We start from the raw sequence: 14,990 nt of genomic DNA, 5'->3' as shown, positions 1-14,990 counted from the left end.
GCCGGGCGCGGCGCCGGGCGCCGACTTCACTGAACATTTGTCTACTGTTCGAGTTCATTTAAATACTAAGATGACGGGATCACTGGAACGCACCGGAGCGATGTAACGTGGTATGACACATCCAGCGAAAAGTGATTGAGATTTATCTGAGACCTTCGGAACTGGCCATTGCGGCGAGTGACCATGGATACCGCCCGACGGCGTCCGACAGCGGAGGTGGCGGCGCGGCGGCCGTGGCCAGAGTGCCGTGCTGGCCGTGGCCCCTGAGCCGGGCCCGGTGCAGGCCGAATGTCGTCAGCGCTCCGCTGAGGTGGGTGTCGGCTGGGTGGAGACCGGGCAGGTGCAGAGATGGCTGGTGGATACGACCGAACGATGGCCAGCCCTGAGCTGATGTGGGCCGACGACTGACGTCATCAATGGCAAACAGGCCCGGATTGGGCACACGAATAAATACAAGGCCATATGTCCTCGACGTTGTGACTGCAGTGAATCGGGAAGGTTAATTTGAACATCCGCAATGAATGGTGATACCTACATGAAGACGAATTTGAGGATTGGTTATTAATCTCTCTCCCTCCCTCTCTCTCTCTCTCTCTCTCTCTCTCTCTCTCTCTCTCTCTTTCTCTCTCCCTCTATATCCTCCTATCATTACCCATGACATGCTAATTACCCCGGCGACACATATCACTTACCAACAAATGAATAGGTTGCATTATCGACAGATCTATCGTACAATGAGCTGGTAACAAGTCCCAACGACCGGTATCAGTTACCAAAGACAGATTGACACGCATCAGTACAATTGAAATGTTGAAGACTAACCCATGTCGATCACACTTCGTGCTGCTTAACGGACATTCCTACTCTATCACATATAGATCACAGTAGCACGATGATCATTCTACAGCGGGTGGTTGATCGCGCTGCGGATCATTGAGCCGGCGCTCTCTGCGGGACGCGGCTCCGCGCAGATCAGATTCACCTCGCGGCTGACCCGGCACTCCGGCCGGTCACTCTCAGTTTCACTCGGCACTCCCTTTCAGCCGACCGAACGGGAGGATTTCTCCCACACACATAGCCACCAGCTGCAGATGAGTGAAAGTGGAGGCGAGCATGCTTCCGGACTGAATGACTGGCTGACTTTACGGTATCTTTTCGAGCAGTGGCAGAGTCAGTGGTAGTGTCAATTTGTTTATATGGATGGGCCCATTTTGTTTTACGCGTAAGACGAATGAATCAATGAGCGCTTACATTGGTGTGTACAGAAAGTGAGTAGGTAGGTACCTAAATGACGTGAAGAGAGATAGAGAGGGGAGGGAGAGAGGTGAGAGAGAGAGAGAGGGAGAGTGAGAGAGAGAAGAGAGTGAGGGAAGAGAGAGAGAGAGAAAGAGAGAGAGAGAGAGAGAGAGAGAGAGAGAGAGAGAGAGAGAGAGAGAGAGAGAGAGAGAGAGAGAGAGAGAGAGAGAGAGAGAGAGTGGTAGAGCTGTAGAGAGTGAGAGAGAGAGAGAGTGGTAGAGCTGTAAAGAGTGACAGAGTTTAGAGGAGTGCAGCTGAAGCGTATGTGAAGATGCTGTAGGAATTCAAAGTACCAGTTTTGGAGGGACATTATTTTGTGCAAATTGTACTTACCTTCATAACGTTTGAAAACGGTAGCAATTAGACGCCTGCGGTGCCAGTCCAAATTATGTGTGCTGCCATCTGAACAAGCATTTTAACCACTTTCTTTTACTCTGTGGTACTTCAGGACCAAGCGCTGCATATAATTTACATTTAAATGACCAGCGTAAGTGCATGAAGTAACACAAATGAACCCATAGTTCGTTTCTTCATTTGCGTTAATGGCCGTTTACTCAGTTACCCTGTTAACCGTTGAGTGAGTGTCATAATAAGTACCGCGCGCAGAGTCCTGGAGCACGGGGTGGGTCCGTATCCCCTGCACCGACCTACCTCCCGCTGGCGGGCCGCTGCAGGTCTTCTCCCGCCGCGGCTCCGAGCCAGCTCTGATGGCGCGGCGCCGATGGTCGCCGCTCAATTAGGCGCGGTCTCCACCGTCGCTCTCACGGTCCCGCCAAGGCCACCCTGCCAGCACCGGCGCGGCACGGGATCGTCCAGTACCGCCGGCTCGGTCACCCCCGCCCGCCTCCGCAGCTGCCGCCGGGACTGCCCAACGAGGCTTATACCGTCTCACCAGTTATCACATAGGCTGATGCTAGAAATTTGGTAAAAAGGATGACGGCGGGATCCGTAGGTATGGTTGTTTGTTTGGTATGTTGATTGGTCGGTCGCATTGTACGGTCGCTCTTTTAGCAGACAATCAATTCTGTTTTTAAGCAGCAATCGACGACGACACTGAAGCACGTTCCACGTCTAGCGCTAGAACTACAATTGAAGCCATTCAAAAATATCAAAATAAGCATAAATGTTTCCGTGATCGATAATGAAACCGAAAAAAGATATTTCTCCATCATTATAAATTTAACATTTATGCGTCATGGGTTGCGTTGAATGTAACTTTCCGTTCTCTCCAACGTTTTACGACGTCAAGTGCCGTGTCGTCCTGGTTTCTATGCGTTGACCGCGTTTGCAATCTGTTTGGCATTGTCCGGAGTCGCTCTTATATCAGCGGTGTTCGGTCGTGTCCCATAACCTAGATAGTCCGACTGAGCTGAGCCGGTCTCTGAGTTCGGTGACCCCGCGTCAGGATCAGAGGCGCCGCCGCCCTGTGGAGCACGACCCGCCCCCTTCTCGAGCTGTTGGTTATACGACCGGTGGACGAATCAGCGCCCGGCCGACACCATTGGCAATCAAATAACTCGTTCGTCGGCGACACATTTCGGCAGCCGAGGCGCCGCCGGCCAGATAATGAGAGGTATGAGCGGCCGCGGCACCTGTAGGGCCCTCTGTGACACCGGCCGGACCGGCTCAGAGCGGCGCGGCGCCCCACGGAGCCCTCTCAGTGCGCCGAGAACGCCACAATGGTGCGCCATATTTCAGGGCCGGACCGCGGCCCGGGAGTCGCCGCAGTGTCACTGGCACCGCTCAGCTGATGCGGAATTCACACGGAACAGTCTTCAAAGAAATTCAAAGGAGCGCTCCTAAATCTACGGAAATTACAGAGTCGGCGCCGAAACCAACAAGGAAGGGGTGTGAGGGCCCCTCAGGAATTTATCGCACATAATCACTGAACACGTTTACTGTCAGTGGAAAGTCAGCTTTCGGACTCCGGAGACACTGGCAAAGTGGGCTGTGAGAACGGTGCTAATGCGAGCCGTTTAATCAACCCGACCACCTGCATGGTCATCTGGACTCTCAGGTATGTGTGTACCTGTGTGAGGAGCTTGGCCGATCAGCACTTATTTCTACCGTGATCACACATGTTTATGACAGGAATAATTTGCGCAAATATCAGTCTTGCTCTTGATCATCTCCTTTACCTACAAACTGGGGTAATTATATCCATACATCACGGAAGCCAATGATTTTAGTTTAGCAGTGAATATTAGCGCTCTGTGCCATTGATTGTGTACTGTTTAGTATCCCTGAGTGCAGTGCATGAATTTGGTTCCATGCATCTGCCCTGAAGTCATAAGCATGAACAAATTTGTTCATAAAACCACTGCAATGCATCGAAAAAGACACTTCCTAGCCATTTATTGTGGTCCTTTCAATGTAAACGGCAGCTTCCGTTTTCATTCGCAGGTATCGAAGCTAATTTGCCGACCGTCTTTATCGAGTTTCGATAAGTTGCTCCGACATTAGCAATCATCTTATATCAGCGGTAGACTGATCTTTTCGCCAAACAAATGGCATCCAAACAATAAGTCACCAAGGCCGTAGGAAGTAGTGAGGCTAGTAAGGTGCTCCTTTGTAGCCGCCCGTCTCCCGACCGCCTGCGGCCCACCGACCACCGGAAGAGACTCGGGTCCGGGGGAGGGGGCGGCCAGGGGCGCCGGATGCCGCCGCAGCCCAGATGGTGACCGAACGGTTTTAGGCGCGTAAATCTACACGGTATCCACCAGCTCGGCGCTTTGGCGCCACCCTTTGGGCCGCAGTGCCGCCGGCTGGAAGACAAAGGGATGGTTTAGACCTAATCACTAACCGCTTTGTCCACTAAGTATCCACCACATTGACTCCGGGTAGCTCTTTAACGGGATCGTTCGTACCTCTTTGGGACGATTGGAGCATTCCTGATGATCACCTCAAGGTGATTTTTTTTGTACAAGACCACCCATTAATGGATGACGAAGGGTGGCTGTTCCCTTCCTTCACCAACAATCACAACAGCAAACTGCGAATTTAAACGTTACAAGCACGGGAATTTAGCAAAGCCCTCGAGTTATTTATTCAATATGCATAGTCTTGGCCCTGACATGTACGATGCTTGAAAATGATAAAAGAGTAGTGAAGAGATGTGCAATAGGAGTTAGTAACTAGTAAGACACAATACAGGAAAACAAAAGAAGTCCCTATTGAAACATTAGGTATGAAACTCAGCAAATTACTGGTCTACTTCTTCAGACGTTCATAATTCAACCAATCTTCCATGGAGTTCTTTATATAGATTTTTACATATCGCTAGATCGTCAACCGCTGCTATTTGCGAAGCCCGGCGCAGTATCAGCTATGCGACGAGTGTGGCGCTGTGCCTGTTGTGCTCCGTGTGCGCTGCGCCAGGAATGGCACCGGCGGCCATGGCATTTGTCGCCGGTGCTCCGGCCGGCCCTGAACCGTACCGGACCTGCTGACCAGTCCTGGGGTAGGCGAGTCCGGTACCAGCGGCGCGATGTCTTGATTCAGACAAAGCTCTCCAGTCCATCACTCTCCTCCCATTGACTGTGGCTGCGCTCCTGACCGACTGGAGCTACCACAGGAGGCCCGCAATTTATCGGAGGTTTTCACCGAGCTGAACTGTGCCCGACTCTGGGTCAGTTCGGACTCGGTCGGTGGGCCGTGGATGCTGAAAGGCCGCACAGTGGCCGCCCTTTCAGGGTTATAATGCGGGAATGTGGGCTGGGGCACTGTCTCGGAGCACGGAACTGTCCTGGACAGAGGACCGCTTCTGCGGTAGGTAGGAAGACGATCCGTTCCCAGCCAGGTGACCGAATTGAGGAACCGGTTTTGCGGAGCAGCGGCATCCGACATCCGTGTCAATACGCCACCAAAAATATCCGTCCAACCACGGAGCGTCGCTGCTCGAGAGAGTCCTGTTTTCACACAGAGATTACGGACCTGTGGCAGAGAGTGGGCGACCGCCGGGCCACCTGAGACACGGTGACTGACGGCCTCCTGTGGCAGCGGTGACGGCGACTATTTGTTCCCAACCAAAGTGAGTTGTTTCGAAGGGTAACCGTCCAACACAGCGGAAGTCACGTCCAGCTCATGACCGGTCGCTTGTGACGATTGATTGCGCCGAATGGGGACGGCTATATACGGCATAAAGCCCCACCAGGTAAAGCAGGCATAGAAACACATGTTTTGTCTGTGTAGTTTCCTTTCGATCTAGGCTCGGCTAGTCGAGCGGCGTTGAAACACACAATGCACACGAACTTCAGTCATTTAGCGACAGCAAACCGTCTACTTTCCGCCCTTTCATTACCAAAACCGCTGTCAGGCAAGCATTGTGCCGACTTGGTAGCAACGCTATAAATCACGCTGGGGAAGGTTAATCATCAGCAGGAGGTGACGTCAGCCATACCGAATGTCGGACTCCGAGGTAAACTGAGACCGGCTGGTCCGACATGGCGGGCTGAGCCGTGTTCAAACAGAGCCTGGATCGAGACGAATCGGCACCCCGGCACGCTGTATGACCACCACTGTCACCACTGAATGATGGGTCAATCTATTGGGCCTGTGGCACCTGAAAACAGTTTCACTGAGATATGTTCTGACTGCACGGGACCTATCTCCTGCGGAAAGTGCAAATGAACTATCACCATTTACGTTCACGCACACCTGAATCATCTCGATCTTGCTGACCTGTCCGTGATAATATTGCCAACCATACGTTTCAAATGCGCTGTGACAACTCCCGAAGTCACAAGTCATAAGCTGAAAGGTCTACGTGAGAAACTATGCGGATTTTTCGTCAGGTGTCGGCGGCTGGAGCAGTAGATCAGGATTGGCAGCGCCTGTTGCCGTGCTGGACAAACGGCCCTAATCTGTCGGTGTCTCAGCCAACAGAGTGACAAATCTGTCGGTAAGAGAGCTGGACCAGCTGTGAGTTCTGTGTCTGCTAGAAACAGGACCAGTCGCTGAACATGGGTCCTGCTGATTGGGATTATCCCATTCCTCCCCAGAGACAGCTCTTTCGGTGACTGAGCTAGTCGTGAAGCACATAGAGGCTCAGCAGCGAGACATCCGTAATTGAAGACAATTCTGCGCATAATGGCATGGGTGCTGAATAATGGAACGTGAAATCCATTAGCACAAACGCACAGGCTGTCAGACAGTGGCTTGTCAGCGTAAGCGCTTATGGAGTTAAGCATATGCATCAATGGAAGACAGCCCTCCCGGAAAATAGATATTGTCAGTGCCAGCAACAGAAGCGTGTGGCGTCGCAAAACGCGGGACGATACCTGTAGTGTAGCCCGAAAAAGTTGCCGTCTCGTTGTTGTTGGGCGCCGCTGGGCGTTTGAAGTTGTTGTTGGGGCCTGGGGATGTGATACGATGTTGTCCCGACGTTCGCAGTACGCTCACAGATCCGTGGACCACCTCAGCCAGTCCACTCGCTCTCACTGCCTGCACTGAGCTCGACTCTCAGCGCCCTGCCCTTCACCAGTGACACCACAGTCCCTCCGGCGAGGTCAGAGGTCAGGCTCCCTCCCTGTGCCAGCGCCGACCCGCGTGGTTCATAGGTGGACCGTTTGAATAAACTTTGTCGTTAATTGACATATAGCCTGGTTAGTCTAATTTTTATGACACATTCCTCTGAATCCATGAAACGCACTTCCATAGCTCGAAAGTAAGATGTAATTAATTACTGCAGCATGTGTTTGTGCTCGTCGAATCAGTCTTCCTTCGGCACGATTTGCCTTGTTACAACTTCTCGTGACATTTGTTTATCACTCAGCCTTGTGTTTCACCAGTTTCCACTCACGACTCACCAGTTACCAAAGATGAGAGTACAAATTTTTCGTGTATTTGTAAACAAACTCATGAGGTACAGATCGTAAGCGTAAGTTCCATCCATTCAATAAGGCTGCCTGACGTCGGTCCACCAAGGCGCCGCAAACTAGCGAAACACGACAAAGATAAGCAAGGGCATGAAACGACTCACGCGCAACACACCTAAAATATAGATATATTTAGACCGTCATTAAAACGAGCGCTATGTTAACACCTAAACCAGCGCGTACGATGTCGTTCTAACGCCACTGACAAACATAACACTGGTTCTAGCCGAGCCGCGCAGTGTCGGCCCGGCCGGGGATGGCCGGCCCCCGTTCGACCCCCTACTGTGGCAGTGCTCTGTCCGCGGAGGTACACACCACTGCGCCTGATCGTGCCGTCCTGAGCCGGCGGACGGGGTGGCCACCGGCGACCCGACCTGACCCGGCCCGGCCGCCGGCGCCCCGCCGCCCGCCGGTCCCCCGTACCTGAGATAAAACACTACCTGCCTGATTCCAGAGCTGGGCCCCACTCCGATCCCTTTCGCCACCCTCCCCTCTCCCCATTGAACCCCGAACGCGAGACGCGGACTAACTTACGACGGCTGCCAGTCAGGGCGCCGCCCCGACCTGACCGCGTGACCCAGCGGCTGTTTGGTCAGCCGTGCGGCCCCGGTCAGTGTCGGACCGACGCCCCGGCGGCAGCCGACTTTGTACTCTGACGTCCGGCGCGACGCTCTGGTGGTCTGCACCGGACGGGCTTCACGGACACACCGTATCACATTCACAGTTATATACAGATATCGACTAACGACGGATGACTGCCGGGCCGGAGCCACGGAGGAGGGCCGCCGAAACCCCACCAAGGTACGAGAGAGGCCCGTGCGCGGACCGGACAAAACAACTCACAGTCCATACAAAATGGAGGAGGTATGCAAGTTCAGGATACTTTATCAGCACACTAATGTTTTCGATTAAATTTTCGTACACTACAATCCTAAATACTTTTGAAAAGCTACATATGTGCTGATATAATATCATGAACTAGTCGAACCTCTGACATTTTGTGAGGAGTGTTGGCCGTTTTAGCGGCCTCTTAGTCCGTGAAACCCACCAGCTGCCCCCGAATCGACCTTGGCGAATCTAGGCCCAAAATGAACGCAATAAAAACGATACCAGAGCATCGAATACTAGGGCACCCCTGTTGAGCGCAGGCGGCACCTTGGCCAAACATAAAACCAGCTTGTCCCTGTGTGCTGTTTTCTGCAGACGACTAGACGATGGCAGTCGAGGCGACTCGAGGAGGTGCTGGCGAGTTCCACGCGCACGAACCCGTGACCGCGGCTATGACGTCACACGGGTGGGTGACGTCACGGCTGCAGGAGGCGGCCGATGAGCCGGCCTAGAAGTGCACCTCTCGCACATCGGTGGGCGTCTCGGCGGTCTGGTATTCCCCCGACAGATCGGCGGCCGGGTCGGAGCCGGGCGCGGCCGCAGCGCGGCTGTTCTGCTCGGCAGTGAACTCGCGGATCATTTCCTCGATCTGGTCCAGGCAGCCGCGCAGCAGGTCCTGGAACACAGGAGGGGCACCACGTCAGCATCAGGCGGTCAGTCAGAGCGCGGACATCAGGCACAGCATGGAGTCATAGCCTGGCCATAATCAAGCATCCGTCAGTGAATAACAATAAAGCGAACAACCACTGTATCTATCTACGTTAAACGGACGTCTTTTTTGGTAATGCGCTGATGGAACTGTGACAGCGGCAATTGCGGCAAATAAAAACGCACATGAGAAGATGAAAAGAATGGAGTTGGTCATAACTGTGGTCTGTGACCGTCGCCAAGCCTCGCAGCGGCGGCCTTTAAGTACATCAACTAAATCGGTCACGCGAAAAATACCATGAAGTATTACAAGTATGATCTGCGGAAAAGTTGAGCCAGATTTGGTTGCCGGCACGAGGGGCTCAGCCACGATCGCATCACCCGCGCCGTGTGCCCATCACGCGATGTATCACGCTCCGCTACCGCCCCGCTATCAGTAGGTGAGTGTCGGGGCTGGTCGGACTAGAATCTCTCTCTCGGCGGAGCAGCGTTATCGAGTTGGGCGGCGCGCTCCTTCCGGGGCGGCAGACACCCCTGTCGGCAGCGCGGACAGCCCGCTGGGACACCCATAGTGTCCGCCCGGCCGCGCCCGCCGCGTCTACAGTTCGTGGGAACGGTGGGTGCGCAGGGCCCCAGAGAGCGGGGACCGCCTGTCCCCGGGGTGAACGCCTCGCCGAAGGTCAGTTCCGCAGCGCCCACCAGAAGAGCTGCCCAAAAACTCCCTTCATGGCACTTTGTTTTCGGCGGTCGGAATTTTCACGCGCGTTAACGCTCCTGAAAGGGTGCCATTGACTCGAATTAGAGGTCGTCGAGCCGGGCCTCTGTGCTGGGGACAGTGCCAGTCGACTGAAGCGACCAGGACAGGACAGGCAGCGGAGCATCCCGTGACCTCAGCGTTTAAAGGCTCATCTCTCCTCACAGCGGGTATCTAACCGTGGTGAGATGCGTCTGGATCCCTGAGGGTTCGTATCTAGCGCCACTAGACTGACCGAGCGGGAACATTTGCGTTCTCCTCACTTCACTCAACTACTCCTGACCAGAGTATATGATCAGACCTCAGCAGAGTACCTACTGGATGCCCCGATTTATAGCTTTTGTGCAACCTACTCAGAAACATACGCGCACTTAACCAAGGAGCATGAATGATCCTCCAGCCAGCACCGATCGAAATATGTCGACTCAGCTATTCGTCATAGCATCCACCAGTAGATTCGCCAAACATACCGATATCAAAAACGTCGCCAGTATCTGCACGACAAACATTACGATTCCTCAGAAACTGGCTTCCTGGCCCACCGCATGTGCACCTTCAAGGCCGGCGAATGCCTTGTGAACTGCTGAATTCCTGGCGGCGGCATAGCTTTGCAAGGCCAACAGGCCCGGGCAACCTGATGTGCGGCATAACTCACAGGTGCATCATAGGACACCCGGCCGGCCGACCAAACTTCGGCACTCCGCAGTTTGCCAGTTGACAACAACGAGGACGAAAAAATACTGGAAGCGAGTGACAATTGAATGAATGTCACTTTAGTAATCAGAATAATCGATGGATAATCCGATAATTTCGCAGGTAATTGAGCATTCAACTAAGGCGATGAGCCTGGATGAGTGTGTTGAGCGATTACACGCAAGAACTCGTCTCTCTTTGCTCTCCGCCCAGTTCCCAGGCGAGGCCTTTCTCAGGCGTTTTGTGATTATGCACACCACAACCCGTTGTCTCGGCTGTTGTTGAAATAAATGTTGGTCAGCTTTTTCCCGTAACGCGAGACCTGTGGGACGACCTGGTTAGCGGAGGGCTCTTTTTGCCCGCAGCAGCCGGAGATGCCAAAAACAGGCTCCGGTCTTGCTAGAAACCGTGCTGGGGAGCTCGCGTTTCAAGGGCACGAGCTGGCACATTGTGGGGTTCATTTACCGACCTCACAACAAAGCGTGCTGAGCAGTGAATAGCAAATTCGCGAAGCTAAATGGTTATCAACTGGGTACGAATACGTAGCTATAATTCGTCCTCTTATAGTTTCGTCTTCAGCCAGTGCAGTGCATCAAGGAACTGCTCAACGTCATTCCGTTACCCGCAGCGTCCGTAGGACAAGGATAGGATAGGATGGCCCGGTGTAGGTTTGCGTCCTAAGAAGGCAAACAGTCACAGCCCGTCTCGGAAATTTACCGTTTCGACGGCGGTGATGCGGTGTAGTTGGCTGAAGATGCCGTTCATGGCGCCTTCCCGGCTGGCCGGCAGCAGGCCCTGGACGGCCGCCGCCAGGCTAGCAGCCGCCACCATGCTCGGGGTGTGGATGCTGAACTTGAATTCTGAAACAAGAAAACACATCTATTACCACCACGTCTGACGTCCAAAACAGCACTAAGCAACACAGACAGATGTGTACAGCTGAGTTGAAATTCCGGTGACCGGGTTTGTCAGCCGTGAGGAGCGACTCGGCTCTATGTTTGGCGCAGTTACTGCACGCCGCAGCTCTGCGCCGCCCTCTGCAACACATTCCAGCGCCCGTGCGGCGGATCCGGTGCGCGTCAACACGATGCGGCGATAGCGGTGCGCCATCCGTCACTGCGGCGAAAGTGTCACCCGGAGACAGCGGCTGCCCCACGCGGGTGGGCGGCGGGAAGCCTGCCGCCCGCCTTGCCCACCGTGGCCCGCAGTAATCTGCGGCAGCTCTCCTCTAGAACCGGGAGCCAGCGCACAACCAGAGTCCCAGCGGGTCGGCGCGGCGGTGGGCGGGACAATTAATATCTGGGGAGCACGGGAACTGGGCCACTCCCCGGTGTACCTCCACGCTGAATGGCGACCCGTGCCCTAGTTTGGGTGGTCCTGGCCGACCCAGACTGTGGAACCCTTCTGTCGGTGAACCCTTCCGCGGTCGTGATTAGCTGCCCGCACCGTCTCGGCTGTGTGTGCCGTCTCGGTAAACCGATGAGGATAGTAATGAGTACCGGATCCGGGCCGGCCACCTGTTCCGGGGAGCTCCATGAGGGTTTCGGACAATACAACACTGAATGGATGACGGTGGTTCTGGACCACCAAATTGGACGACATAATAGGTTTCATCCATAAGCTACGGACTCGACGGATTGGCGACTAGCTTTGGCAAGCTCTGGTCGGCCCTATGGTGGCGGTGATCTGTAGTGTGCCCTGTTTTGAACTGCAGGATAACCATCATGGCAGAGATCCAGTCATATTAGAAGAAAGAAAGAATGAACAGCTATTAAGTGAAAACAGCAAGCCTCACTAAACGAAACCAGTGTTTCCAAGTGCCGTCAGGCCACGACCTGAGTTCAACTGCTATCCCAGCCATCCGCCATCCTGAGTCCAGTTTATGGAGGTGACCTACGGAAGTATCTGCAGTCTATCTGCGCGGAAACATTACTGACCCACTGCCACCGGTCCACTGACCCGTCTACAACTGCGGCGCACTCCATCTGGCGCGCACAATGGCCATTCATCTGCGGAAGGTGCGTTTATTGCCGGCTTCAAAGGCTGTTGGCCGTCCGCCGCCTCTGAGAGGGTAAACACCGTCAGCGGCCGGCGCCGGTGCCGGATCTCGGTCACCGGACAAACAGACCTGAGGAGAGAGAGAGAGCGGCGCCGGTCACCGGGCCGGCCGCCCAGCGCGCCGGCCGGCCGGCCTATCTGCCGTGCACCGGCCCCGGTGACACGGTCCACCCGAACAGGGCCGCGGGAAACGGAACGGTGCCGGCGCGGCGGCGGTGCTCATTCATCCGCCTGCTATCGTCGGCGCCACGACTTGACAGCCGGTGCTATCGGCCATGTATCGCCCACTTGGCAGGCGCAGCCAAGTACCGAACGACAGTCGAAATGTCCGCTGACGTCGGCAGCGGTCGGCCGTTCGCGACCGGGCCCCTCGTCCGACATCGGTACTCGTCCCACACGGCGAGCCATGAATGGGGTGGCACGCGGTGAGGCCGGTGAACCGCCGAGAGAATCCAGCCGAACACGGAGTCGCCTCATCCATCCATCGCAGGTATCTTCCACCTACCGCCGCCGTCTCCCGATAGCGGCTCACTAATCTGCCTCGACAAACACAGCCACGCCGCCGCCGCGCGGCCGGCTGCACGCTGCTTCCGGCCGGCAGTGGCGCCTGGGGAGCTGTCCACTGGGCGGTCCCCCGTCAGCCGCCGACACCAGGCTCGTCAGGCCCGTCCCGGCGGGACGCGCGCCCGGCCCAAATCAAAGCCCGCCGACCGCTGCCAGACACTTCCGGCCGTGACGCGAGGCCGGCCTGTGACCGGCCCGCGGCACGCTCTCGAGGGACGTTCGTCCGCGCCCGGCCACTGGCACCGCTGCACATCTGCAATGCATGGCCACCTGATGTCATCAGCCGCGGCGCCGGCTGGCGGCTGATGGCTGACGGCTAACAGCTGACGGATGACGGCTGATGGCAGCGGCTGTCACACCCGTCCCAGAGACGCCACCCGTCACAGTCGGACTGTGACGTCACGCCGGTCACGGCCGGGCGTGACGGTCGTGCGTCACGCCGTGTCCTCGGCGGCGCTGCACGACCGACTCGGCACGACAAGGTCTGGCCGGGCGGGCCGGGCGGCCACCCACAAGGAATGGATTCAGTTGGGCGAACACAGCCCTACACTACACAGTGCGAATCAAAAACCGCTCCATACCAGTCCTAGCAACTTTCAGACAGACCCTATTCATCTCAGATCTTCCGCGCAACTTCCACTTCTTCACGACAGACCTATCTGTCTGGACGGACCCTCTAACTCTCCAAGATATTCCCCCAGCTCTCCAGACGTTCTCTCCCGGACCAGTCCGTCCAGTGGCGAATGGTTTGACCAATAGGGCCGAGCCCAGTTGGGCGGTGTGCCAAAACATTCCGTGGGCGTACTGCGTGGGAGGTGCACCGGCATGCCTGCACATACACGGCTGGCAGCAGGTGGGCCCGAGATGCCCGGTACCGCTCGGTCACGTCACCACGTCAAAGACGTCAAATCACCGGCGACAGAAGACTTCTCACAAAAGCACTTCGTGAAATGCTCTTCTAATGCTCTTCACTTCGTTCCCATAAAGGTTGATCAATTTCAAATGCCGACCACAGCTTGGAGACAGGACAACTGTTGAAACTAGCTGGGCTAGCATCATACTGTACAGATGTGCCCGATTCATGAGACTGTTGCGAGCCCAAGGTAGCCACCATCTCACGACGCATGCAGTCAAATCATGGCATGGTCGCCACCTGGGCCAATATGTTTGAACATGCCGTATATTTGCATGGACAGTTTCACAACGCTCGTACATGTCGTCAGTCGGCAATGTCCGGTGTATCCGCATACCTCCAGTCTCCGGGTGGTAGCGGAGGGCGCGGAGGAGGGCGGCTCCTCTGTCCTCTCGGTCGGGGTGCTCGTCGCGGCACGGCTAGGGCCGAGCGTGCCGGCCGACAAATCTGCCGGCACCGCGGCCTGCAGGGCGGGCGGCGGCGGCGCGGAGAGCCGGGACCCGACCGGCCATCGCAGCCTCGGCGGGGGCCCGCCGGTGATCTGCACGACCGACAGCTCAAGGTCCAAGAGCGCCGGCTCCATGAGAGCTGCCTCGGGGGGCGGGGATTCTTTACAAGGCAGTCTCGTCAGCTGGGAACTGCCGCTCAGAGGGCCTCGGGTAATGTAGAGTTTAAAGAGGCCGACCCCACGAGCGGCCGCCTCCCGCAGTCAGGCCTGAAGAGTGCCCACCCAAAATCAATCAACTCATTCGATGTCACGGTATTAAGCGTTTTTGCATGCAAAAACTGATCGATTACTTTGAGAGCGCCAACAATGCCATGAAGCAGGAGGGATTATGGTTTTTATCCAAAGGATTCGCACAGATGAGGCGTTTTTTGGTCATCACCTTCGGTATGTCAGGCCTTTACGATGGCGCAGCGCGCGTAAAAGGCTGTTTCGTGGCCTTTTCAATTATTCTGCCATTATGACGACTCACTGATTAAAAACTGTGAACATCACCATTAGCCAACACAACCAACACACTGTCGGCACATAACCAGGCCATGGCCGCTGTATCCTTCACCTCGTGAGAACGGCAGCCGTCCAGCTACCATTGAAGTGTCTCAGAAGGCTTCGCGGTTCCAGTCAAGCGCGACCGGCGCGGCCCCGATCAGCGCACGGAGTTTCGTGACCTCGCCGGAGGCGGTCGCAGGTCCATCACCGCCTCGGCAACGCCGCCGCCGGAGCTCGCGGCTCGCTCTTTATCGTAGTTGTGGCATTCGGACGGGGCAATTGTCGGTGGCTGGCGGCAGACGCGGG

General features: G+C 55.6%; 1 protein-coding gene across 2 annotated transcripts in view; it reads right to left on the bottom strand.

Annotated features, from left to right (window-relative positions):
• LOC122385874 (G1/S-specific cyclin-D3-like) overlaps positions 1-14,990 on the bottom strand; it is a 109,269-nt gene that overhangs the window by 81,799 nt on the left and 12,480 nt on the right. Inside the window, exons 4-5 of one of the 2 annotated variants that reach the window (XM_043374473.1) lie at positions 10,873-11,015; positions 7,126-8,676 (exon numbers count right to left, since the gene is read on the bottom strand). The exons of the other annotated variant lie outside the window; for it this stretch is intronic. Of the exons in view, the coding sequence (XP_043230408.1) occupies positions 8,509-8,676; positions 10,873-11,015 (311 nt within the window). The 3' untranslated portion in view covers positions 7,126-8,508. Of the gene's footprint in view, positions 1-7,125; positions 8,677-10,872; positions 11,016-14,990 lie in introns of those variants that run through there. 2 annotated transcript variants of the gene reach the window in all.

Source organism: Amphibalanus amphitrite, unplaced genomic scaffold (genome assembly GCF_019059575.1).
Source record: "Amphibalanus amphitrite isolate SeventyFive unplaced genomic scaffold, NRLGWU_Aamphi_draft 000015F_arrow, whole genome shotgun sequence".
NCBI classification, from domain to species: Eukaryota; Metazoa; Arthropoda; class Thecostraca; order Balanomorpha; family Balanidae; genus Amphibalanus; species Amphibalanus amphitrite.
The sequence above is the reverse complement of the archived record's forward strand: the minus strand, read 5'-3'. Positions and strand labels throughout refer to the sequence as shown.